At 53.6% G+C, this 24,783-nt stretch overlaps 7 protein-coding genes across 7 annotated transcripts; 3 read left to right on the top strand and 4 right to left on the bottom strand.

Moving 5' to 3' along the window:
* Positions 1–185: 185 nt before the first annotated feature.
* J4E92_001992 (uncharacterized protein) lies at positions 186–2,639 on the bottom strand (the record flags this gene model as incomplete). Its single annotated transcript, XM_051493398.1, has 3 exons — positions 186–1,881; positions 1,932–2,372; positions 2,593–2,639. The coding sequence occupies 3 exons, from the start codon at positions 2,637–2,639 to the stop codon at positions 186–188; spliced, it is 2,184 nt and encodes a 727-aa protein (XP_051356629.1).
* Positions 2,640–3,843: 1,204 nt separating this feature from the next.
* Positions 3,844–4,644, top strand: J4E92_001993 (uncharacterized protein; the record flags this gene model as incomplete). The annotated part of the gene is made up of 1 exon (XM_051493399.1): positions 3,844–4,644. The coding sequence occupies one exon, from the start codon at positions 3,844–3,846 to the stop codon at positions 4,642–4,644; it is 801 nt and encodes a 266-aa protein (XP_051356630.1).
* Positions 4,645–6,441: 1,797 nt separating this feature from the next.
* On the bottom strand, positions 6,442–8,755 carry J4E92_001994 (uncharacterized protein; the record flags this gene model as incomplete). The annotated part of the gene is made up of 3 exons (XM_051493400.1): positions 6,442–8,357; positions 8,416–8,601; positions 8,650–8,755. 3 exons carry the CDS (start codon positions 8,753–8,755, stop codon positions 6,442–6,444), a joined length of 2,208 nt encoding a protein of 735 aa, XP_051356631.1.
* Positions 8,756–11,257: 2,502 nt separating this feature from the next.
* On the top strand, positions 11,258–12,920 carry J4E92_001995 (uncharacterized protein; the record flags this gene model as incomplete). The annotated part of the gene is made up of 2 exons (XM_051493401.1): positions 11,258–11,958; positions 12,011–12,920. The coding sequence occupies 2 exons, from the start codon at positions 11,258–11,260 to the stop codon at positions 12,918–12,920; spliced, it is 1,611 nt and encodes a 536-aa protein (XP_051356632.1).
* Positions 12,921–13,557: 637 nt separating this feature from the next.
* On the top strand, positions 13,558–14,943 carry J4E92_001996 (uncharacterized protein; the record flags this gene model as incomplete). Its single annotated transcript, XM_051493402.1, has 3 exons — positions 13,558–14,002; positions 14,063–14,640; positions 14,713–14,943. 3 exons carry the CDS (start codon positions 13,558–13,560, stop codon positions 14,941–14,943), a joined length of 1,254 nt encoding a protein of 417 aa, XP_051356633.1.
* A 407-nt stretch (positions 14,944–15,350) lies between these two features.
* Positions 15,351–17,148, bottom strand: J4E92_001997 (uncharacterized protein; the record flags this gene model as incomplete). The annotated part of the gene is made up of 5 exons (XM_051493403.1): positions 15,351–15,807; positions 15,862–15,956; positions 16,008–16,078; positions 16,130–16,329; positions 16,460–17,148. 5 exons carry the CDS (start codon positions 17,146–17,148, stop codon positions 15,351–15,353), a joined length of 1,512 nt encoding a protein of 503 aa, XP_051356634.1.
* Positions 17,149–17,831: 683 nt separating this feature from the next.
* J4E92_001998 (uncharacterized protein) lies at positions 17,832–21,323 on the bottom strand (the record flags this gene model as incomplete). The annotated part of the gene is made up of 6 exons (XM_051493404.1): positions 17,832–17,999; positions 18,047–18,798; positions 18,850–20,286; positions 20,335–20,983; positions 21,041–21,085; positions 21,138–21,323. The coding sequence occupies 6 exons, from the start codon at positions 21,321–21,323 to the stop codon at positions 17,832–17,834; spliced, it is 3,237 nt and encodes a 1,078-aa protein (XP_051356635.1).
* Positions 21,324–24,783: the final 3,460 nt, after the last annotated feature.

The following is a 24,783-nucleotide window of genomic DNA, read 5'->3' on the forward strand; positions in this document are numbered from 1 at the left end:
GTTCGAATGCATGATATGAGAATGGCGCGAAAATGGGAAGTAGAGAAGGCAACTGGTGATCGCATCGAAGCGATATGAATACGAAACATGATACCATTCAAATCATCCCGGGTGAACTCTAGCATGTGCAGTGATGTCGTGACATGACCTATCCACCATCTCATTGGCAATCTTACCCAGCTAGCTTACTCATCCTCTCCATTTAGAACCCCATGTCTCCCAAAAAGACCCATCGCCAGCAGCGCGAAATGCCCCCCAACGACTGGCCTTGCCACAAACGGGTAATCAGTATAGCCCCCATCCCCCGTCGTCATAAAGTGATCCGAAAGCGCCTTGTCTGTACTCGTCTCATTGATCCACTTCGCCAACGAGTTCACAAACAAAGCCCGCGTCTCAGGTCGACTAGTAGCCGCAGCCCACATCTCCCAATCGCTCTTCGTCCACAGGCGTCTGTTATCGAGAGGAACGCCATACTTCTGGGCGACAGTCGGGTAAAAGTCTGACTGCATGGTGAAGAGAGATTTGGGGATTGCGCGCAGGTTGAAGAGTAGGGCGGGGAAGATGTTGTAAAGGATGCTATAGGACTCAGGGAGGTTGTAAGCGAGAAGAGTATGGTTGGTTGCGGGGTCTATGGCTGATTCGGACCAGAGGGTATAGTAGAAATATGCGTTGCGTATCCATCTGCCTGCTCCATAGCCTCTGTCGCCATTGGCTTGGGCTATGATACCCATGCAATTTAGGGCTACGATGCCTTTTATTGCGAGGTTGGTGTTGTTGGCGATGGGTTCGTTGAAGTCATCTTCAGGCTCGTTAGTACAACGTTCTTGGTGTTCACATGCTGCTCTGTACTTGCCTGTCGTGGTCTGATGCTCAGGGTATGGGCAATTTTCTACGAGGTATTCCGACCATCGCTTGAGGATATCGTAGTGGCTAATAAGGAATGCTGTGTCGTTGGTGGCTAAGTAGTACGAAGCTGCCAGAATAACCATGTTCGCGCTCTCTTCAACGGGCATCGCTTCTTCTCCTTCTTCATCAGGAATGGTGGAGCTGTAGTATCCTATGGCGTTTGGGTAGAAGCGCCCGATATCGTGCATGGCGTATCGCTCGTGATAGAGTCCAGACTCCTGAAACTCGAATACTGGCTTGAGCAGTAAGCGGAGAAGCTCCGGGTTTGCATAGAGCCAGAAAGGTAACGCAGGGTAGACGACATCGGCCGTGTTCACTTTGCCGTCTGATGAGATCTCTTTTTGAAAGATAGTTGGACCCGTGGTGTTATCTGCGGATTCTGTGAGAACGTTTGCGGCCAGGATCTGGCGGGCAGAAAGTGCGACGATGGCGTAATACGACTCCTCTTCAGATAGCGAGGATGCTTCTGCATGCATATCTGTTGCTTTATCCTCGGCATAGTAGTACTCCACATCATTTCGCAGCTTCATGGTCCAAAGTTTGGCCTCTTTTGCGGTAGCTGCGTAGTCCTGGTAGTGCCTGCGGATCATGTAGTTGGTACTATAATAGCAGTTGCTCGTAAGCCACCATGGTCGGAGCTCGACGTCCCCGCTAGCAGTGCGGTAGTTCACAGCAGGCTCTTGAGTCGTGCCAACAGTATACAGTGCTGACCCGGACTGACTAGACCCAAAACTATGCAAGAAACCGGACACTGGCATGCGATCAACTGGTGGTCCCTGAGACTGGTCCTGGTCAAGGGTATTATTCACTGTGCCGTCCTTGACGAACTGGCGTCGTACAGTGGTCGCTGGACCGTTCACACTATCGAATTTGGTGCTCATGCCGGGAGAAGAGACGTAGTGTAGGCTACCCCAGTATGGTTCTTGCTTGTGGCCACGATCGGACCATGAAAGCTCATCTACAATTAGTGCTTCCCTTGAAGCTGGTTAGAGTTATACTGAACATACTTTGATCCAGCAACTTACCAATGAAACAATGTGTCGGGCGTCTCCGTTCCCTTGGGCGGGCATTGGGTTTCGCCGAAAGACTCACCAGGGCAGTCAATGGTCGAGTTGAATGATACGTTGCCGCCCCCAAGCCAAATAGAATCGATGTCTGAGTAGAGCTGTACATCATGCGAGAGCTTGTCGGTGGCGACCCACTCGACTTCCAGATAGCTGAGCGGAATACTGCTCTTGCAAAGATCCTTTGGTAGAACAGGAGAGAAGAATCGCGCCTCTACTCGGACAGGTCCAGCGTCGAATGTAAAGTTACTGTAGTGGGAGTCGTAAGATACGGTAAGTGGAGTTGCTTTCTGGAGACCTTGTACGGAGGGCGAGTCTCCCATGTACTCATAAGCCGTTCCGTCTACGCGTATGATGCCACTCCATCCTATGGGATCGCCGGTCCAGAAGGTGACATTCCGACTATTAAGCGTGCTACCGCCGGAGGTGGTGCTCCAAGCGCTAGTGTATGGGGAGCGGACTGCGAGAGGGATGGAAGGTGGTCGCAAAGGTGAGTAAACCGGTCTAGAGAGAGTGAGCAATGTAAAAGACGGGTTATAAAAAGACGAATCCGCTGTCTTACCCTGCTTGTTGCGCAATGGTGTTAGCTATACAAAAGAGGAGAAGCAGAAGATATGAAAACATGTTGTCTGACATTGCTTGAGCATACAGCACGACACTGTCTCCCATGATGTGATATGTAGAAGGCATCCAGAGACAAAGGTCTGTACTCGTGCTCAACGGCGCACAGCGCCTGTCAGAAGGCATGGTGTTCAATAACCGGAACGTTACCTCGATAAGGCTCCTCGCAGCATCGTGTTATACAGAACATGACTTTTGGGGTTTGTGTCAACGTAGATGCCTATCTAGGCAGGACCATAGATGAATCAAGTTATCCCCGCGTGCTTGCGCTCACGATGAGCATGCCGTGGGTCTCTTTTTTCCAGGTGCGCAACTGTTTCGAGCCTATATTTTCCCCACACCACACTGCGTACGATATAGATGACAGCTCATCTGATCAGCTCGATAGCGTGTGATGACCATGCAAGCTTGCCCGGCCGCGTCGCGTCTCGACGCAGCTGGGAGGCCAACGCGTCATCTACAGCCTACAATGTCCTGTTCACACAGGCCCGGATATTTCCACATATCCAGCTCACATATATTGTCCAGTCTCTCCATCTTTGTAGGTCTCAGCGCGCGAGTATGGCTTTCCGACATTGCTGGCAGAGCCTCCGGGCGTTGGGCAGACGGAGGTTCGCGCTCGTGTGAGTCGGCACCGCGCAAGCTCAGTATCGATTGGTAACGACCCACGAAGGCGAGATGGGATACGTAAGTGTTGGCACGACGCGTCAAACGTTGCTTTCGTTCGCTGGGGGAAGGATGTGAGGCATGTGCTCAAAAGTCGCGTTGTTCGCGACAAGCAGAGGAGGACGGCGGACTTGCGCCAAACCGTTTCGGATCCGACATGTCCGGACGAGCCTCCTCCGGGCGCTACTTCCAGATGTCCGCTCGTTCATCATCTCTCAACCACAACACTACCACGTCGATTGCAGCTCTGGAAACGCCTGAATCACTGGCGAGTCCTCGCTACAAGTCATTTACGTTAGTATAGTGTAGCTGGGCGTAAGCACAACGCATGTCAGCCTTGAACGCCACCAGCCAATCTAGTCTGCCCTATAAAGGTGTAAAAACAGAGCAGTATGACTAAGGTCGATTCGTCGGTCTCATAGACGTCCGACGCGGTATGCATGCCGTAATCTTCATGGCTTCATGGCGTTTTGGCGCTGTAGAGATGACTACATAAGACGTAGAGGCAGCCGTCTTGCTGTATGCTCAGCACATCAAACCCTACCTACCTAAACATACATTGACAAAAACCTCAAAAGCTATCATTATGACTTCCAGTTCCACACATCAACCAAAGCAAGTCGCCGACCTGCTTGAAGGCCAACGCAAGGTCGATGTGTACGAGGCTACAGGCGGTGCCGTGACTTCCCAGTTCGCAGCACACAACCTCTCGCTCCTTCCGCCCATACCTCCGAATGCCATCATCCACGACAACGCTTGTGGAGCCGGTACAGTCTCTCGGAAGATTCTCTCCACAAACAAACCCTCAGGTCTCAAGATCCACGCCACAGACATCGACCAAGTCTTCCTCGACGCACTCCAATCAGACGTGCAGAAGAACTCCTGGCCCATCGAGGTATCGAATCAGAAGTCGGAGAACCTGTCGTTTCCAGACGAACACTTCACACACTCTATCAACAACATCGGCATCTTCTTCACCAGTTCCGCTGGTCTCGACGGCGCCAAGGAAATCTACCGCACACTCCAACCCGGCGGCACCGCAGTAGTAAACTGCTGGGAAGACGTCACCTGGCTCCCGCCCTTCGCACTCGTGCATCAAGCCCTCCGTCCAGAGAAACCGTACCCCGCACCGCCTATACTTTGGAAAGACGGTCAGCAGATCCAGAAAGTGGTGTTGGAGGCAGGTTTCTCGCGAACAAACATGAGGGTAGAGAAAAGTGAGGCATGGGCAAAGACTAGCGATTTGAGAGACTGGGCGGAGAAATCTTGGGCATATTTGGGTGGCATAGGTGGATGGGCGGAGACAGATGGAGAAAGATGGGAGGAGGCGGTTGAGCTTCTGGTGAAGCATCTTTTGGAGCAAGAGGGCACGAAGAAGTGTGGATGAGAGCTAGTCAGTGGGTGGTCATTGCTACGAAGTGAGTATAGGTGATATCAGCTGCTGGCATTGTTGTAAGGCAATCATTGATATGTCAAAGGATTTAGTTTATCATTGGGAGCTATAGAGTCCAAACATGTACTGCAGAGCTGCCAATGATCATCATGCGCAATCACTGTTCATAGCCATAGCTAGGCCGTTCCCCCTCTTCCGTTCACTCATGATCCTCAGTCGAACACTGGACTTCGGCATTTAAGCGCAAGCCATGACATAGATCATGCCAGAAGATGGACCAGGAGTGTTGGAACTAAAAACCGCGGAATGCTTCACGGGTGTGTTTGGTGGAGTCTTGGGCCTCGGTGGTGGTGTGGTGCCAGTTTTAGCGTCCTTGACAAAACGGTCAGCTCAACTACAGGATTAGATTCTCGAAAGATAGTACTCACAGAGGGCTCTGGTAGAGGAAGGTCTCCTCGTCTCTTTTCGGGCGTATTAGGCGGCGGTGCTGGCGAAGAAGGAGGTGTGTAACCAGTCTTAGCGTCCTTGAGACAACAGTCAGTTCACTTGCTCATCGGTTTCTCGGAAAGCGATCCTTACAGACGGCTCTGGAAGCACAAAGTCTTCTCGTTGCCTGTAGGGCGATGATGGAAGACCGGAAGGTGGCCCCAGAGGCTTTGGAGGCGCCGGACCAAGGTTCTTGTATGAATGTTAGCTTCTGTATGATGAACGTCTTTTTACATTCTGGGTACTTACACATTTATATCCGCCCGGAGGTGTTGGAGGTGGGGTGTCAGGAGGGTTGGGCTCGGGACCCTTGCTTGAGTTCGGAAGACGAGGAATCTGTTCACTGAACAGAGGTTGGTCGATGTCGCACATGGTGTTTGTGTAACTGATGGTTATTGCTTGAATAAGTTGTAGGGTGCTGTTACTAGTATTGTAGTGGATGCTGTAGCTGGGTGGTGGTAGAAGTTGCAGTGGTAGTTATGTAGGAACCAATGGAGCGCATAGCGGACATGGTTTATATACCTCTCTAACTGATTCAATCTTCATGATTTTGTGCTCTTCAAGGGCAATGGCGTTTAGGGTATTGATGGTGCCGTGAACAGGATAGGGAATGGCGAGATTGCGATAGCGGGCGATTCTTGAAGGTGATACCGTTATAGCACTTGCGATCGATGGACCAAACACCCGACTCCAGTTCTAGTATGAATATTCAGATATTGGAGTAGCCTTGATTGATGCCGACTGATGGTTCGCCGGTTCTTCCAAGCCTGACCACGTTTGCGGGAACGCCCAATCACTCAATGTGGACACCTTGAGTGTTTAGCTGTGTGCATCGCGGGAATGACAAGGAATCACCCAACAAGGCAACGCAAAATGATTCTTCAATCGATATTGATAAGCCCACCATGGTGAGCAGTAAACATTAAGTATGTTACATATATGTACACGTGCAGTCGGACCTCGTTATCAACAAAGTAAGAACAGTCTTCCAGCGACTGAAACCTTCCAACAAAAGGTGGTATATCGAGCACCACCCAAAGCAACCCCAAAAGTCGGTGCTTGACCACCATCCAACATCGATACAAAAGACAATTATAAGATGTAGCGAATGTATAGAGTAAGGGGTATAACGCAGAACATATGGTAAAGTAACAGCGGACTGGCCGGGTATCAGAAAGAATGAAGAGGGTGAATATTCATGCAAAAGGCCCAAACAAAAACCAGATCGCTAAAGGACGTGACAAATGAAAAGCAAAATATGAGCAAGAAGAAGCAACGACAACGGTTATGCGAGAGGTGCATGGTTCACGCCATCATCATGAGCCTTGTACCGCGCTTCTGGAGGTTTCGCGGTCTGTAATTGCCCGGGCCTAGGTTACTTCTCGGAGGTGCTGCGGCGCTTTGCGCATGTCGATCACAGTATCGCCGGCCAGCGACTTCAAAGTAGCCGTCGCGGAGGACGATGCGGCAGGTCGTGCACGTGAAACATCTTGGGTGAAACTTCTGGCGCAAATCGGTTTCGAGATATTGGCCTTCGATGCCCCGGTTGCAGGCATTGCACAAAGATCCGTTGAGCTTGTGGTAGTGCTGTTCGCAATATGGCGAGTTCTCGAAGACATAGAACTCCGCTGTCGGGAAGGGATCAGCGCACGTTCTGCACGTGAAGCAATGCTTGTGGTAGCGTCCCGTAAGGCGGCCGGAAGAGTCCTTCACGGACTTTCCAACAATTGGCTCCGAGCACCCACGACAGTTGCCTTTGCTAGCAGCCTTAGGTCGGCGCACGTCTTGTTGCTGGGGTTCAGGCTCGGCCATGCGTCTTGGTGGGCTTACATTGACTTGCGCCGGGTCCTGGGGTGTTGCCGGCTCTCTTTCGAATGTGTCACGCGGTGTTGACGCGCCCATCTGTATGGCGGGGTCCATTGGCGACTCAGGGTATTTCGCATATCCTCCAGGCGGAAACGTGTCCTGGCGATATCCCGGTGAAAGCGACCTTGGGTACGGCTCCGCCCCATCGGGCCGCATGTAACTCTTCGGCGCTCGAACAGGCCGTGCTTCGGCGTAGGACTCCGGGCTTGCGCTTCTCTCAACATTCTCCTCGACGATGTTGTCAGGACGACTGATCTTGGAAGTCTGGCGTGAGTGCGCAGCCTCGGACTCTGGGGGGCTTGATCTGGAGCTTGTCATGCTGCGGTAGCCCGAGCTGGCGTATGAATCGTCTGAGAAGCCAGAGTCCGAAGGGGTGTGGAGTGCGTTCATGGGCGCATCACCGAGCCCAGAAGCTGCTAGTGGCGGTGGACGTAAGGAATGCGTTGGCGCAAGGCCTCGTGGCATGTCGCTTTCCGAGCCACTTCGGCTTGAGCCGCGAGAAGGGAACATGTTGTTTGAGAGAGACATGAACTCCGGGGGGTCCAGATCGGTCATGTCTGCTGGCGGTAGATCTTTTTCTGAAGGCCTCCTAGGTCTTGGTGGGGGTTCTTTTCGCTCTCTGCTGTTCGGTCGTGACGGAATTGACCTTGCAAGGTTTTCTTGGGAAGCTCTGGAAGGCTTGGTAGATTCCTTCTGCAAGCGGTCTAGGAAAGCATCAATACCCTCAGCCTGTTCGGACGTGGATGGCAGTGGTGGCAGCGCATTGGCTCCACCCATACCCGGCTTCGGGCGAGCAGGAAGACCTATGCTGCGATTGGAGTGTGCTGAACTCCGCGACGCATTCGATGTTGTGGAAGTACGCTGTTTCGACACGCTCTTATTACTGGCGATACTGCCGTTTGTGCCCATCCTTCTATGCCCAAGCGCCGGTCCTTCTTCCGCGAATGGTCTTGCTGCGCTTGATGTGCTCGGCCTTCGGTCTGCCGTTCCGTCGAAGGGTCCTGGTGCAATGCTGTTCATGCGCTTGGCGATGTTCTCTCCACCATCAAACCGGGGGCTGAGGGGTGCGAATAGAGGGCTTGGTTGAGCATAGTTTTGCTGGAAGGGTTCCAGGCGTTCTCGTGGTTGAGGTTTAGCGCTCTTAGGAGTACCGTTCTTGGAGGGAAATCGGGGAAAGGCGCAGTCCAAGTTGGAACTGTAATCGGGCGATGGGGGTGCCATGGGTCGCCCAACCGGAGTTGTCACACTGCGGTTCATCTTGAAAGGAGACTTTGGTGGCGCCAGACCTGGGGATCGACTCTTGTAGTCAACTTGGTTGCTCATTGGCGATGGTTCCAGCGGCCGGAATGGTTTGTCTAAACAGATCAGCACAATGTCTACTACTCAAATTGATTTACTCTTCTGGATGCTTACTCGCTGCATTTGAATCGATTCTGGGCGGGGGAGGCATGCGCCCCGATTGCGCTGGACGTTCCGAGCGGTTGCTGAACGTGGGACCGCCAAAGGTTGCTGCGCGGTTCATCTTGGGCGACAGTATAGAGGGCGGGGAACCCATAGAGATGGTCGAGGTGGGCGACATTGGCTCAGGAGCGGGCGTTGCTGCAACTGATGAGTGTGTGTTATAGTGTGCATTCGTGGCGTACTCACCCGCTGGGGGTGCTGCAGCGCAGACATGGTCGGCTAAATGGAGGATGTCAATGTCCACCGCGCAGGATGAACACTTGATAGTCGGAAGCGTGCTCATTCGTTCCATGTTGGGCGCGTATGCGGTGCTGGTTCAGAGAGGGAGTCCGAGGCGGTTCGTGCCTGGACATTCAGTATTAAGGCCGTTCACGTCCAGCGGAATATCGTCGTAAGGCTATCTCGAAGATGGTGGCACGAGGTGGGAGCAGGCAAGGTATGCGGCGGTGGTCGAGGACGGATGATGGGCGGGAGCGCCGAGAAACAAAGGTGCAGGGTTGTTGGATCCTCAGAAACGGTGTGGGTGGGCCTTGCTGAATCAGGGGAAGCACATGCGGGCGTCGTTCTGAAGTGGCTAGCAGCCAGGGACGGCAGCGGGATAATGGCTAGCCTCGCTGCGTCCTGCGGTCTAAGAGGCTGCTGGGCCCCACAATCGACACGCGCAATGTTGGGTATTTGATGCTAATGAATTATCCTCATGAGATAGATAATGACCGCGTCTGAGCGCCGGCCACCCACAGCCCGCTGAGCACAACAGGGCTGATCGGCATTAGAGATGAACACCCAATCGCCAGCCAGTCGCAAGGGACGACGCGCCCCCTTCTGCGCGTCTTTGTGTGTCCTGCACGTAACTCGCGCGTCCCTGAGATGCGGCGTCAGTGGTCGAGCACGGCGGCCTCCATGATTCGATGGCCATGTGCACGGGACGGCGGCCTGTACCTAGCTACCTGGGCATGGGCACATCGTGTGGTCCTCTCCGTGTCAGTTGCACGCACCAGAGGCGGCCGGCTGCGATGAAACCATAGTCGCTGGCGTAAAGTCTCGGACCCAGCACCGTCGCAGTGACGATGTCACGGTTGCGACCCAAGACCAACAGAGTTCGCAAGCTCCAGGAGGTCGCAAATCGCGGCAACAACGTTTGCCAGATGCGTGCACCGTGTATAGCCAAGTCCTGCAGCGACGAGCAGGTGGCTTGAGGCTCTGGTCGCCTGCTGCCCATGCGCTGGTATAAGCCACCAGGGCCGGACATTACTCTCGGGCTTGATTGGCCACACGCGGCATCGTTCTCGTTGGTCGATCGACGCTGCAGATACAAATTATCCATAACTAAGCGCCCCTTTCGCTACGTCAACAGTTTCTCGTCCGCAATGTTCCCATCAGCCATGTTCTCACGTCGGCGTGGCCCGCGACACACAGTGCTTGACATGTCGCAGGTGCTGGAAGTTTCGAACTGCTCGCATGCCGTTGCGCCAACTGCTGCCCTGGGGAGACCCATCTCCCTGCGTGCCTGTCTCCGTCTGCATGCAGCATGGTGGCCTAACATGGTTCCCTTGGCGAACGGCGAGGCTGATTGTCGATCAGCAAACTTCCCATGCAGGTTGCCGCATTCGTCGTTCTCCCAGCCGACCCCAGGGTCTCCCCCATGTTGCTTGCCATCGCGGCTAATAACACCAAGAAAATAATGTCAACACTGGTCTCGTATGGACACTTTGCCAGCAAGCAGCATCTGTCATCTGTCAACAGTAGCCGTCTTGCATCGCCGAGACTCCACACAAAAATACGCTGCGGATTGTGTCGCGTGCCTTTTTTTCGTTCCGTAAACATGTCTGACGCACACAGCGTATCGGGTGCTACCACAGTGCTTGACTGACGACATCACCGTGCTTTGAAACAGTCCGTGGCTCAGACACCGTCCAAATGCCATGCTTGCCATTCTGGCGCCAGGCCAATTCCCATATGCCTGAAAACTCTTACACATCGACACCCGGCTCCCGAGATCCCCTCTCTGTAGTGTTGCGCACGTGATGGCGGGGTCCGTATCTCCGTACCCGTACCTAGGTACTCTAGCACTAGCTACACACCTGTCCAGTACGTAGCTCATAGGAGGAATTAAACAGTTCCCACAGCGGTACACTCGAGCATGCAGAGACAGCTGTCCATGCAATGTGCCTTCGCTTAATGCCAACAGAGCGCTCTCGTCGCGTCGCTTACATCGTCACCTTCCCTACTGCGGTTGTCGCTGCTGCTTGTTGAGGTAGTGAGGGAAATAGTGGGGCAAGGCGAGCATCGCGAATACCACGGCTACGCGCCATTGGTGTTGCACATCCCGAAGACGGCTACGGCGATAGACATTAGCATGAAAAGTGGGGAGTATGGAAGGTACAGGCAAAGAAGCGGTGGGTGAACACGCTGTCCGGCAGGAAGCGGGAGCGATTGCGTACGATTATTGCTAAGTCAGCCGGACACGGGAGGCATTTATATCGCGACTTCTCTCCCTCGTTTCTCACCCCACCGCACACCACCGATTGTAAACAGCAGCCCACTGTCAAGCTTACAATCTCTCTCCCTTCTATCAACCACACCCAGATTTCCCCGGGCCATTGCCCAGCTGTCAAGACGTTTTCCAATCTCCTCAGCTCGTATGTGCCCCGCCATAACCCCATGGGGTCGCCTTTACTTACACTTGACAGGATCCACAACCCATTCGCCGGCCGACGCACTTCTCCCTCTGGGGCAGCGTCGGATTTAGACTTCCGCAACTAAGTTCACCAACTCAACAAGAACTTGAATCATCATGGCACCACACGCAGAAGAGGCCGTCGGTCACGCGAATGGGTTCGAAGCGAAGGCAACTCCCAAGGATCTCTTTGTCGTCAGCTCTCCTAACGTAGAATACACCGAGGATACTATCAAGTCAAAGTACACTTACCGTACCACCGACGTTACCAAGAACGACGACGGCAAGTATGTAGCTATCCCCAAGGAGACGCTCTACGACTTCAAGGTCGACCGCAAGATCCCCAAGACTGGTGTTATGCTGGTTGGCTGGGGCGGCAACAACGGTACTACGGTCACGGCCGGCATCATCGCGAACAAGCGTAACCTCGTTTGGGAGACCAAGGAGGGCAAGCGTGGCGCTAACTACTATGGTTCGGTCATCATGGGATCAACCACCAAGCTCGGTGTCGACAGCAAGACTGGTCAAGAGATTCACATCCCATTCCATGACCTCCTGCCTATGGTCCACCCCAACGACCTCGTCGTTGGCGGATGGGACATCAGCGGGATGAACCTCGCTGAGGCCATGGACCGCGCCAAGGTTCTGTCACCGTCCCTCAAGTCTCTTGTTCGCAAGGAGATGAGCGCCATGAAGCCTCTTCCTAGCATCTACTACCCGGACTTCATTGCTGCCAACCAGGAGGAACGTGCCGACAATGTTCTCGAAGGTACCAAGGCTTCCAATGCCCATGTTGAGCAGATCCGCAAGGACATCCGGTAAGCCGAGACTCGATGCATATCAAACCCACCTTTACTGACGATATTGTAGTGACTTCAAGTCTGCCAACGGTCTCGACAAGGTCATTGTGCAGTGGACTGCTAACACTGAGCGCTATGCCGACATCGTCGAGGGCGTCAACGACACGGCGGACAACCTGCTCAAAGCGATCGAATCTGGTCACGAAGAGGTTTCCCCGTCGACTGTCTTTGCTGTGGCTTCCATTCTTGAGGGTGTTCCCTTCATCAACGGTTCCCCTCAGAACACGTTCGTTCCTGGTGCTATCCAGCTCGCCGAGAAGCACAACGCCTTCATTGGCGGTGACGACTTCAAGTCGGGTCAGACCAAGATGAAGTCGGCCCTCGTCGACTTCATGATCAGCGCCGGTATTAAGCTCACCTCGATTGCCTCCTACAACCACTTGGGCAACAACGACGGCATGAACCTCAGCTCTCAGAAGCAGTTCCGCTCCAAGGAGATCTCCAAGTCCAACGTCGTCGATGACATGGTCGCTGCCAATAACGTTCTGTACAAGGAAGGCGAACACCCCGACCACTGCGTCGTCATCAAGTACATGCCTGCTGTTGGAGACGACAAGCGCGCTCTTGACGAGTACTACGCGGAGATCTTCCTCGACGGCCACCAGACCATCAGCTTGTTCAACGTTTGCGAGGACTCTCTCCTGGCTTCGCCTCTGATTATCGATTTAGTTCTGGTCGCTGAGATGATGACCCGTGTCCAGTGGAAGGCCCACACTGCCGAAGGCAGCGATGGCAAGTTCAACAACTTCCACAGCGTGCTCAGTGTCCTCAGCTACATGCTCAAGGCTCCTCTCACTCCTCCTGGCACCCCTGTTGTCAATGCTCTTGCCAAGCAGCGTGCGGCTCTCACCAACATCTTCCGCGCCTGCGTCGGACTTGAGCCAGAGAACGACATGACCTTGGAGCACAAGCTCTTTTAGGTCTCTGGATGAACTGATGGCGGGCATGCATGTTGATGGTGCCAGCTGGCAGACGGTGCATGAGCTCTTGAAGCACATGTCACTCACCATTTGATTTGACCAACTCACTACTTTCTTTAAAGCAATAAAATTCTGTTTACGAAATCCGCACGCATATGCAACATTGTCGGTTTTCGGTGAGCTAATAGTGGTGATCAGGCCATACGCTTCATTGCCTACGCATGTGCACATAACAGATATGGCCGATTGTGGTGTGGATGGTGCGACTTCCTTGTCGTGGTTCCAACGTGGGTCGCACTTACGCAAACAGCAGGAACGTTCCTGCTTCGATCCTCACCTCATGAGTTACTTCAGAGACTGCCACACCAATACCTCCAACTCGCGCCAAACGAGAAAATGCCCGCGTCTTCGTCAATACAGTCTTACTTCTCATCTTCGCCTACGAAAAGCAGTGATGTCTTCACAGCAGAGGACGTACAATCCACTACTGCGGAAGGAGCGACCACGGCAGGTACATGGGCTGTAACGTATCTCCCTCAATGAACTTCAACCCATCGCTAATGTACGGAAGCCCACTCTCGACTACGAAGAAGCAGACCTAGACACACTTGAACCTGGCCCTTGCAACCTTACCCTCATGGGCCGTATCGTCTACTTCAACGACCAGTCCAAACCCAGCAAATCACATAAAGCAGCCCAGGGTTGCATCAAAATCCTACTTGCAGACGACACCGGAGTACTCACCGTCCGCCTTTGGTATAACAATACCCACTACAAGCTCAAGCTCGGGCAGCTGCTCAGCGTGTGGACGGTGCATATCTCGAACTCTTCAGAGTACAACTCACTGGCACCGAATACTGCGCCGCTGTTCACTACGATATTCCCCGAAGGCGAGAGGCACTGCCATGTCATGGTGCATGAGAATAGCGATGATGGGACAAGGTTCAAAAGACCGTATGGTGTGCGGGACAACAGAGTGCTGAGTGGGTTGATGACACTGAAGACATTTACTGATGGCGGTTATGACATCGAAGAGCCGAAACTACTGGTATGCGTCAAGAGTATTGGCGCGCGGAAGAAGTGTGCGTGGCTTTCCTCTTTACGATATCCTCGATTATGATTCACGGCTAACTTGCCAACAGACATAAACCGCAACAGCACAACCTCTGAACTCATAACACTCGGCATCTTCGACGACACATCCGACGGCCTCCTCACGCTATACTCCTCCATGTGCGACTCAGCCTCCCTGTTCGTCCCCTCAGAAACCGTCCTCCTCATCTCAAACCCTGGATGGCGTATCGACAAAATGGCCAAGCTCACAATCAGCGGCAACTCACGTGTCGACATCGACCCCGACATGGGTGATGCGCGGCGACTGAGAGCCCTAGCACAAAGGTTGACGAAGAAAGAGCATGTCAACCCGCCGTTCCCCATCGCCGACGATGTAGTCGAGGGCTTCGAGAATGCAGCCGTGAGAGCACTGTATACACTTGCGGATGTTGATGATGTCGCTCGCTCGCTGTCGAGCAAAAGGTCCAGAGAAACTATCGCTGGGTACCTGAGCGTCATCATCACGGAACTCAATATCGTCACGCCGTTCAAACGGAATATGCTCATGAGTAATGAGTGCTGTGGTATACCCATCTTCGCCAACAGCACTCAGGTCATGTGTAAGCAGTGTGAGAAGCTTGTTGAGCTGAGAATCAATCCTAGGATAGTAAGTCACATCTACCCCTCGCATCCCCCGTTCGCCACATCCTCTTCTCTTACCAATTCTCGACTCTCGCAGCTCGGTCCCCTCCTCGACGAAACCGGCCAGATCAGCAGCGGTAAGCTTATCCTCTCTGACGTCGCGTGGACCCAATTGCTCGGTCGCTCGCCAGAGCAGCTCGTCGATACCCGTCTCGATGTCCTTCGTTATCTGGAGCAGCGCTTGCTGTTCCTGCGTATCTCGGTGGGGTTTGCGCTGAAGCTTGAAGATGAGATTGGGAGGCTGGCTGTGTGGTGTGTCAAGAGCTGAGTGAGAGTGACTGAAGGAGACACATAGAGAGATGAACAGGATCTAAGGTTCTGGGAACGAGATCTGTCATGACATTTCAAGAATGTTCGAGCGCACTACGTTGATCGAATGAGTTGCCTGGCGTGGCTCAAAATGGGTATGATGGTATTCCTTCTCGAAAACATTTACACGAAAGAGTCAAGAAAACAGAAGGGTATATCGTATCCTCCCAGTCCGTTCCCAAGCCCGTAAACACCATGCGAAGATGCGTCAATGGTGTGTGTCTCTAAAACAAGGTGAAAAGGGTCAAAGAAAGTGCGCCACATAGATCATTCTCATAAGACCTCCTAGGAGTGTCTGTTCGGATTGTCAATCCTTGCCCGTTCCTGCCGGCAACTTTGGTATTGATTGCAGCAGCGAAGTTATTCTTAGTGCTCGCCAAGTACACCAGCAAGGCCTCTCAATATATCGCCGACTCCAATTCCTTCTGTGCCCACTCTTTCCTTCGCTTCCCGGTCTCGCTCTTCCAACCTCTTAGCCGCAGTACCCAGCACGCGATCCGCTACCCGTTCGGCCGTTGCGCGATACTGTTCGATCTTATGAACGCCGTCTGCGAAAAGGTCGATGTGCGGTTCTAGCGAGTCGGCGAGGTACGTGAGATGTGATTGTAGTGCTGTAGGCGAAGTGAATGTGAATGCTGACGTTGGTGGTTGTATTTGTGATGACTGGAGGGAGGAAAGTATGGCGGCTTGGGCGGGATCGAGGAGAGACGTGTCGATTTCGGACAGTGTAGGTGTTGATGTCGGTATTGAGGGCGCGGGTGGCGGGGGCTTGGTTTTCGAAGCTGATGCAATGGCTTCCCATGCGGCTTTCTCTTCTTCGAGGCTGCTTCGCTGTTAGCATGGAGCAAATATAGGACACGCGGACTCTGTGACGTACCGCTTGACTTCCTCCTCCAATTCCTCCAATGTGGCTTTGTTCTTCTCGTTCTGAGGATTCGGCTTCTTAACCACAGGTGGTGGGGCTACTTCTTCCTGTAAAGCTATTAGCTCATGCTCTTGCCTCGATGGAATTGATCCCCATACCCTGCTGAACCAGTCGGAAAGCTCGGGTTTGCTTGCGAAATCGTCTATGAGTTCTTGTTGAATAGCTCGCGCTGCGCTCCTGTCAGTCTTCGTCTTGTCCGCCCTGCTTCGTTTGGACATACCAGCCATAATCGCATTCGCGTTCTTCACGTCGCCTGATGGTTTTGCTGGTAAAGCTCGCGATCCGCACCATGTCAAGAGCTGCTTCATCCGTCGTGGTTCGGGTAGGCTCTGCTCGATATATTTGTAGAAATCTCGAACTTCGACTTCTGAGTGCGGTAGCGCTGCGGAAGTGTTAGTATCCACCGATCCCCAGGGGGCGCTTTTCCATGCCGTTAGGGTCCTGTGCCCAGCCCTCCTGTGCATCATTGCTTGACTCACCATTCGACTGGCCGCTGTCAATCAGCGAGCTTGCCCTTCTCCCTCGCAAGCCTGTGCTACTCCTTCTCGACCCATCTTTGTTGCCGCCTTTCCGCATCTCTTTGTTCCTCGTAATAACTGGGGTGTCCGCAAAGGGCAGCATGATCTTTTGAGCGTTGGGATCGCGCTTCTTTGCGACTTGTATCTTGTTGTGTGTCGGTGTTTGCACGCCTGCATACGCGCTCTTAGGCTCTGGCTGTGCTTCAGGAGCTGGTGTGATCTGCTTCTTCCTTTCCTTCTCTACGGGCGCGGTCTTCTTTGTTCGTGATTTCGCCGGTGGAGGTTCTGTAGACTTTGGTCGCACTTCCAGCTGCCTACTGTCACCAGATATGCGCGCTGAACGCCGACGCTTTCCCGAGTCTGAGGATTCCGGATCGGCTGCCGCGATTGACTGTTTCTTCCGCCGCGCAGTAGATTTGGCCGGTTGCGCTTCGGCAGCGCGCGCGAATGTTGCTGGTTCGTCCTCGGGTATTGGTTCTGGTGCCAGCACAGCCTGTGCCTTGGTAGTCCTTCGCGACGACGTGCGACGCGAAAATTGGAAGCCATCATCGTCCTCGTCGTATGCAGCTGCCTTTGCTGTCTTCTTTGGCGCAGCAGTCGCCTTTTTGCTCGTCCCATTCACGTCCGCCTTTGCTCGTTTGGTCGTCGGCGCCGGCGCATCATCGTCGTCGAAGGCTTGTCTTGCGCTCCTTCGTCGCGTCGTGGGTCGGTTTGTTGCCATAGGAAGCGATTGGAGCGGTGGGCGCGCGAAGACGGTAGTCATGAGTCCAGTTGCTGCGTCACGGGAGTTTCGGGGAGTTGAAGTTCGGTCAAAGCGCGTGCATTGGCGCGACAAACGGGCGAGCGCAGACGGGGCGAGCTACGCAGGATGTGCGGTCGACGAGAGGCTGGTACGCGTGCAATTAGGTATGTGCCTGGGTATCCGGGGCTCGTAATGATTTGGCGGTAATGCGAATATCCTTAGGCGTCGGGCGTGGAGGGGAACGGTTGTCACACGGGAGCAAGGAAGCTGGTGTGTGCACCTGCCGCCAGCATCATCAAAACAATGGTTTTGGGACTAGCGCGTTCACGTGAGCCTTTAGCGCTCCCCACACCAACGAACGCGCTCACTTCGGCTGCTCTCACTCGGCCTTGGGTGCAGTAAGCCAAGGTTCAGAAGATGATGATGGTTTGTAGGATCCGCACCGGCTGCGCTGCATGTATATAAATAAAGTCTTCGTAGGAAGCGAAGGTAAAGCCGCTCAAAAACGCCCAAGAACAAGCGACTACCCATGCCGCCAATCCATATGCTCTCATACTTTCATGACCACGTTACTCCAGACACGCCAGAACAATGTTGAATATCCAAGCCTGCCCATTTCCTTTTGTGTATTCCATTTCTTTTGCACTTCAGTGGGGATTATTCTACATCCCAGCTCCAGGCATGGGTCCTTTCACGCCCGGCGGTGCAAAGCTGCCCTCAATGCGGCGTTTCGCGTCCTGCTTCTCTTCATTGGTGGGGTTGTTCTTGCGCATGTCGGGAACATGAGCTGGTCTGTTGGGGCTATGGCCGATGGACATGCCGACGCGAATCTGCCGTAGTTAGTAAAGCGAATTCATCGCAAGAGGCGGCGACTTACAAGAGTCTCGAGAGCCGCGTTTGAATTGTCTACGAGGTCCTCGTCGTATCGCATTTGACCTGGCTCAAAGAGAAGCAGTAACGTGCTTCCACCGAATTTGAAGTACCCCAGCTCTTCGGCACGCTTCACGTGCTCACCCTTCTTGCGCGTAATGACGGTGCTACCTACCATCATAGCACCAATGCAGATGACCATGACACGCCCGTGGGCGACAGAGTCAATGGGTACTACAACGCGCACGTTCTCGCCATACACGTCCAGGGCTGAGCGGATAGCCATTGGGTTGACAGTGTAGTATTCTCCCTCAATCGTCTTCGGTTCATCCATGACACCGTCAACAGGAATGTGGAATCGATGGTAGTCTTGCGGCGCGAGTCGGAAGATACCAAGAGAACCGCCGTGGTAGCGCTTTGCGTCCTCAGGGTATGCATCACCAAGCAGCCGCTCGACAGTGAAGTCGCGACCCTTGACCCAGATAGCCTGTGCTGAGTCGATCGTGTTGAAGACCACAGTTCGGCAGTCGGAGGGGGAGACGATGACCCTGGGATCATCTGGCGCAGAGCACGGACGCGCACCAGGCTTCAATGCTCTGTAGAAGAACTCGTTAAAGTTCTTGAATTGGTCTGTTGGCAACAACACCTCAGACATGTCAAGCTGATGGAAGTTGATGAATGGCAAGATTTCCGAGGCTGAAGCAGGATCGTCGTACTTCCTTCCCTGTTTGAAACTGAGAGACTTGAGTAATTTGCGAACTGCGACGAATTAGTATTTTACGTTTAATTAACGAAAGCTGAGTGACTTACTTCGCTTCTTTTCCATGCTGTTCGACTTGAGGCCCTTGTACAGCAATCGAATACCCAAACGGACGTATACGCTCATACGCTCTTCGTTGATCTGCCCTGTAAGGCGATCTTGGACAAGGATGTTGGCCGAATTTGCGCCTAGCTTGTATCCGCCGTATGAGATCTTGGTAATAACCTTGGAGTACCACTTGCGCTGGGCCTGACTCGAAGTGACAAATCCAGCCATGACAATGTTGTTAACTTGTCTCCAATCTTGACTCGCGCATGTAGCAATGTGTGTAATGATATTAGCATCGGACCTCTTGTTCAACTTTGGTTGATGGCAGATGGGACATTCACGGATCTCGATGACATGTTCTTCTCCCTTTTCGTCTGCGAGATCATCAATCTGGATGTTGTCGCCTTCCTCGCCCTCCTTTCCTAGAGTGTTTGTTTCAAGTACTGGAATTGACGTTGTCGAGCTGTCCTGGTTGATGGGTGTGAGCATTCCGGATGCCAACGAGGGAGTCTGCGTGCCTGATGCGAGACCGTTCTTTCGGGAGTCTCTGGCCTCCGTGGCCTGGAGCTGGTCTTCGAGGCAGATGACAGCTTCATCGAACGTAAGCAGAAGGTCTCCATTGTGAGCATCCGCGAACCGCTCGAAAAAGCTGTCGATGGTCGACTCATGCAGAGTGGAGCCAAGTGTGTCGAGCATGGTAGTCAATTCCACTTTGTCCAGCAGGCCACTCTCATCGGCATCGTACTGCTTGAGCATAGCTCTCCAGAATTGCTGTCGAAGGGCCTTGTATGGGAGATACTTTGCGCGAATATAGAGGGTAGAGTTGTGCTTGTTGCCCCAGCGCTCTTTGTCCTTCAGCTCCAATGGGAGAGTATACATCTTCAGATCCTCATCATCTACAGAGGACGGGTTGATGTTGACATCGCCAGCGACAGCAAGATTGCCGTTGGAGTCGGCTGCAGCGTTTGGCGGAGCACCCAGAGATGCGGTGGATTCCTGCGCAGTTAATGAACCTGTCGAGGTTTCCTTCTTCAGAGACGGGCGGCCTAGACGAGATAGACTGTTTGTTGAAGCAGAACGAGAGATGGGAAGGCGGAAGCGGGATTTCTTAGAACTGCCCGAATCCGAAGGGGAGATACCAGGAGAGTCTGATGGCTCCGGTAGCCTATAGAGTCCCGTCTCTGGGTCTTCCTGTGGAGCTGTGGAGACGGCCTTTTCGATTGGGAAATTGACGGTACCAACATAGTCGTTGCCCGAGAACTTGTCCTTGTCGATGACAGTGAAGTTGACAGAATAGTTGGTCTCATGGCGTAAGACTTGGAAGATGAGTTTCTCGTCGAAGACGGGGTTGAGGTTGTGGCTGATGGTCTTGGTACGGTACGTCTTCTTTCCGAGGGAGGTTACGACGAAGGGGTCCATGTCGAAGGTGGTTCTGGTCACTATTCATGTGTAAGTTCAGGCAGTAGCGCGCTGTTGGGGAGACTTACCATTGCGTTGTGGTGGCAGATCGGTGCACTTCTGGATCTCCAGGAAGAGCACACCAGCTATGTCTCCCGTACTGGAGTATTCGTAGGCCTTCTTACCCTTGACCTTCCTCCTAAGCCTGGCCAGCTTGAGCTTCTTCCGCCGCTTCTCCCGCTTCTCGGCCTTCTTGGATTCGTCCTGGGCCTCGTCTGAGCTCGATTCGTCGTCTTCGGCATCGGTGAGGTTGCTATCGCCGCGCTCTAGGAGGTCTTCGTCGTCTTCGTCGGGGCTCGGTGTTTGTCCAGCGATGGCGTAGAACTTCTGGAGGATCTGCTCGGGCGTGGCGGCGAGGTTGAGGGGGTCGATGAGGGAGAACTGGATCTGGATCTCGCCGGAGACGACAGACTTCTTCTTGCCGGAGCGGCGCGACTGCAGCGGGAACCATTGCGGCTCCTGCTTGGTGAGGCCGTTCTGGAACTGCTCCTCGAGTATGACGTCAAACTCGCCCATGTAGTCCTTCCCAAAGCGGTCCTTGTCCCAGCAGACGACCTCGAGCAGGAGGCTCTGCTCGCCGACGATGGGCAGTTCGAGCGTCTCGTTCCATTCCGGGTTCAGCTGCTTGTTTATCGTGGGCGTGGTGAATTTCTCGTCGCCGAGGGAGAGGACTAGGTACTGCGGCCATGCACGTCAGCGGGAGTTTGGTAGCAGTTCAGACGGGGCACGACTCACGGGGTCCGAAGTGCCGCTGCGGTCCTTTGCAGCGAGGTCTCTGCCCTGCGTCGCTGTTAGCTGGGGCTCCTCCGCGGGGAAGCATGGGCGGGCGCACTTTGATGACATTGGCCCTCAGGACCAGGCCGGGCGTGGGCTGCTCGTTCATGGCGCGCAGTTTGGGGCTGCCGTTGCGGCTGGCAGGGACTGAGGTTGGGGTGGAATTGGCGCCGTTGGTGTAGCTCGACTGCTGCTTGAGGCGGTGGGGAAGGGAGAGTTTGCTGGTAAAGGCTGGTCGCGGCATGGTGGGCTACGGCCGGCGTGGCTACGCGTTCAATCGGAACGTGCTGGCCGGACCGCGGTAGCCAAGTGCCTAGGGAGTGCTTGACGTCGCGCCGGCGGTTGGCAGAACGTGGCTCTGAGCATGCAATATCACGAGGTAGAAGAAACAGCAGGAAGGACGCGGTGCGAGTGCTGACAGCGGCCAGGTCAAGAGTGAATTGAATTAAGCTTGGGGGCCGCCGCATACCTTAGTGTCGGTACATGTGCACGCGCAGCCAGCTGAAGGAGGGCAGGCCCGCAATGTGTCTCTTGCGGCGTCGATAGGAGCAGCGCCTGCCGGAACTTGCGGCTGGGCCCTCTGGATGTGCCTGTCCCATGTGTGATCGACGACTATGCTGAACTTCTATGCATGGCCCAAGACAAGACGGCCAAAAGCAAATACCGCCCGCTGCCAGTTGCTGCATCTACGCGCGACTCAGCCGCCAATAGTCAGAGCCGAGAACTGTCTTCCATCTCCACTCGAAACCCACCGCAAGGCATCAGGGCAGCCGCAACCAACAAGACTCAGTGGAAGCAGCCCTAATCAGCCCTGCGCGTATTATCTCGATAGGAACCCCTCATTCCTCGCCTGCTAGCCATCCGAGCAACCGGCCGCAGTATATATAGCTATGCGCGCAAGCCTGTCACAAATGCCGCATATCCCATGCCGTCTCCTCTGTCTCACTAACGCGTCGCGCTGACGGCTTCCGGGCCAACAACACATCGTATACATCGCGGATACCTATCTCGATTGAGATGCTCCGGGACTATGGTGGACTATTACACTGGGGCTAAATGGGGCTACCTGGGAGAGCTTGCAGCTCTACGCGAACCGTCCTGTAACAAAATCCTCTAACCACATCAACACTACCCTACTGTACTCCCAAAGACCACCTTCCACCTTTAGCGGGGTACATGTGAACGAGTGGGATCCTGCCCAGCCCGCGCATCACTTCTTCCGATCTTTGCTGGGTATTGTAGCATCTCATCTTTGATGTACTACATGGAACCACAAATTATACTGTCTACGTTGTCAGCCGGGAGCTTGTGCTCGAATCTGTGACTTGTACCACGCCCGTCGCTTGGCCCGATTCGTCAAGTTTCTGGCTGCCGTCAATTCAACGCGCGCCTTGGGCGCCTTGCATGCCGTCAGATATGTCGTACCAAACTCCAAGACGCACAACGACTGCGGGTAAACGACCTCGTTGGTGGGGCTTTTGTTGGATACTGTACCGGCAGTCGCGATCCGCACGCGACGTCATACCACCTCTCCACATTCTTGGTCCGCCCATCCGTTCCGCTAGCCGTGGCTGATGACGTGGCTGTGGCTGTGGCTGTGGTGGAATTTACTAATTGCATTCTCTCATCGATATTCAAAGGGACACCATTGCAGGCTCAAACAATCGGTCAACAGCAAGACTCCTTGTGGTAACAATCCATGTTGATTTCATCGTCGTCCAGCGACATGTTATTCTTTCTTGACTTCCAACTAATCTAGTTTACGGATGTGGAAGATGCGTAATTTGTCGTCGAATCACCATTTTCTTCTGGAACACTTCGCACACGAAGGCTTTCCGACCCTGCTCTAATTTGTCTTCCTCTTTTCTAATTATCTGTTTAGCTATGAAGCGTGAACCTCTTGCCGACCACAATCAAAACATGTACACGACTTGAAACTTGGGTCTTCAGTTGTTCCATCTCCCGAGCTCTGTCATCGTGTTCGTAGTCGCGAGTGATGAAGAATGTGGAGTTGGGGGTTGAGCTCCTCTCAATTGTTCCTGGAGTCGGACTTGTGGACGTGGACACAATAATCCACTGATGATGTCGAGGGCGCTGGGATCATGATTCCATGGTCTCAGGCGTCGACTCTCCTGGGTTGTTCTCGTCATCCGTATATAACTGCAGCAGCCTCGTTCAGGTACTCCCGGTAGCAGGCCGTTCTCGCATTCCGCATTGTCTCGTCTCATCCACCTGCTTCCACTCGGAGCATGAGTGCTGGTCTTATCGCGATGTTGCAGTAGCACGAGGGCGATTGGCGAGAAGTTACTGACGCTGTCTTTCGGGTCGTCTGGAGATAAGTCGGTCCATCTCGCGGACTTTCCCCGGCTCGGGAGGGCTTTGTCGCAAAGGTGTACCACTTCCTTCGTTGCGCGACCAGCATGGAAGCTCTGCATCCAGTCGGCTGTTCTCTTCGCATGCAAGATTGCAGACAAGGTAATTTGTGCGCTTGCCCGTCCAGGGCGTTGGTGTTGTCATTAAATGCGATTCCAGGACTTAGGGATGGACGAACATTCTGGTAGGGTTTGTCGGTACCTTGCGGAATAACATGTCTCAAAGAGCCATGCCGGAACTATGGGCTTGATCTTCTTTCATTTATATATACTTTCTTGGCTTTCTTCCGAAGAAAGGGCGACATCGATATATAGGCGATCCCTGACGATACGTAAAGTCATGAGAGGTGTTCTACTCGATTCGAAGAGTGAGTGTATTTGAGCGTGTTGAACTCCAGTAGCAGTATGCTGAATGGTGACGCGTATATCGTCAGCTCGAAGGATTCGCAGCATACGCACAAACGCACTCCGATGAGGCGTCAATTCCATTCGCTGGGATGTAGCCGGCGACGTGGTCCACGAGAATGGCGATCACCAGCCCCCTCAGTCACCGCCGAAAGGCACGTATGCATTGAGAGTGGCGACGAAAGCAAGCAATGTCATCAGCTCAATTCCTGACACTAGATCTCGATGAGACTCCTGGAAATGCTGATCAGGCGTAACTCTCTCCAGATGATTTATGAGCGCTTTGCCCGGCATTCTCTCTGAGATAATCTCTCTTCAACAGGGAGTTATATACGTGAGAATCAAATCCGTCATCTCGTCGTTGTCTCGTACACAGTCGGTCAAGCGTTTTCGCGTAGTTTGGGGGGCAGCTGTTGTACTGCGCTGTACTGTGGCACAGCCCGAAAGGTAGAGGGATACGCCGGCCAAAAGGAACTTGCCGCCATGATAATGCATTGTGGGTGCTTTCGTAGAGTGATACAAACTCCAAGCCAGGCATAAAAACGACAAGGTGACAGGGTATCCGTTGAGAGTGTATATATAGCGGTGGCTACTACGGCCTCCAGGCGACAATTGTAGGCGTCAAGTGCGTCGACAGTACATCGTACTGAAAGTTGGCTTGGCAACGGTAACAACACTGCGATGCATTGGATCGAAGCTGGTCAGCCTCCACATCTAGATATATATACGGTTGGGGTTGCTTTGAGAGAGGCGCGATTTAGTCTCAAGGCTCGGTAACGGGTGTTGCTGGTCTTTAAAGAGGTGGCGCTGGCCTCTGCATAGGTGTTTCTGACCTTCTTATCTCGTAAAGAAAAGAGTGGTACGGTTCGTCGAGGATGGGGCCAGAGGATGCGATAGGCTGATTGGTCGCGGTTGTGAACGAGGAAT

This window comes from Alternaria infectoria (genome assembly GCF_024043175.1).
Source record: "Alternaria infectoria strain BMP 0036 chromosome Unknown scaffold_2, whole genome shotgun sequence".
NCBI lineage: Eukaryota > Fungi > Ascomycota > Dothideomycetes > Pleosporales > Pleosporaceae > Alternaria > Alternaria infectoria.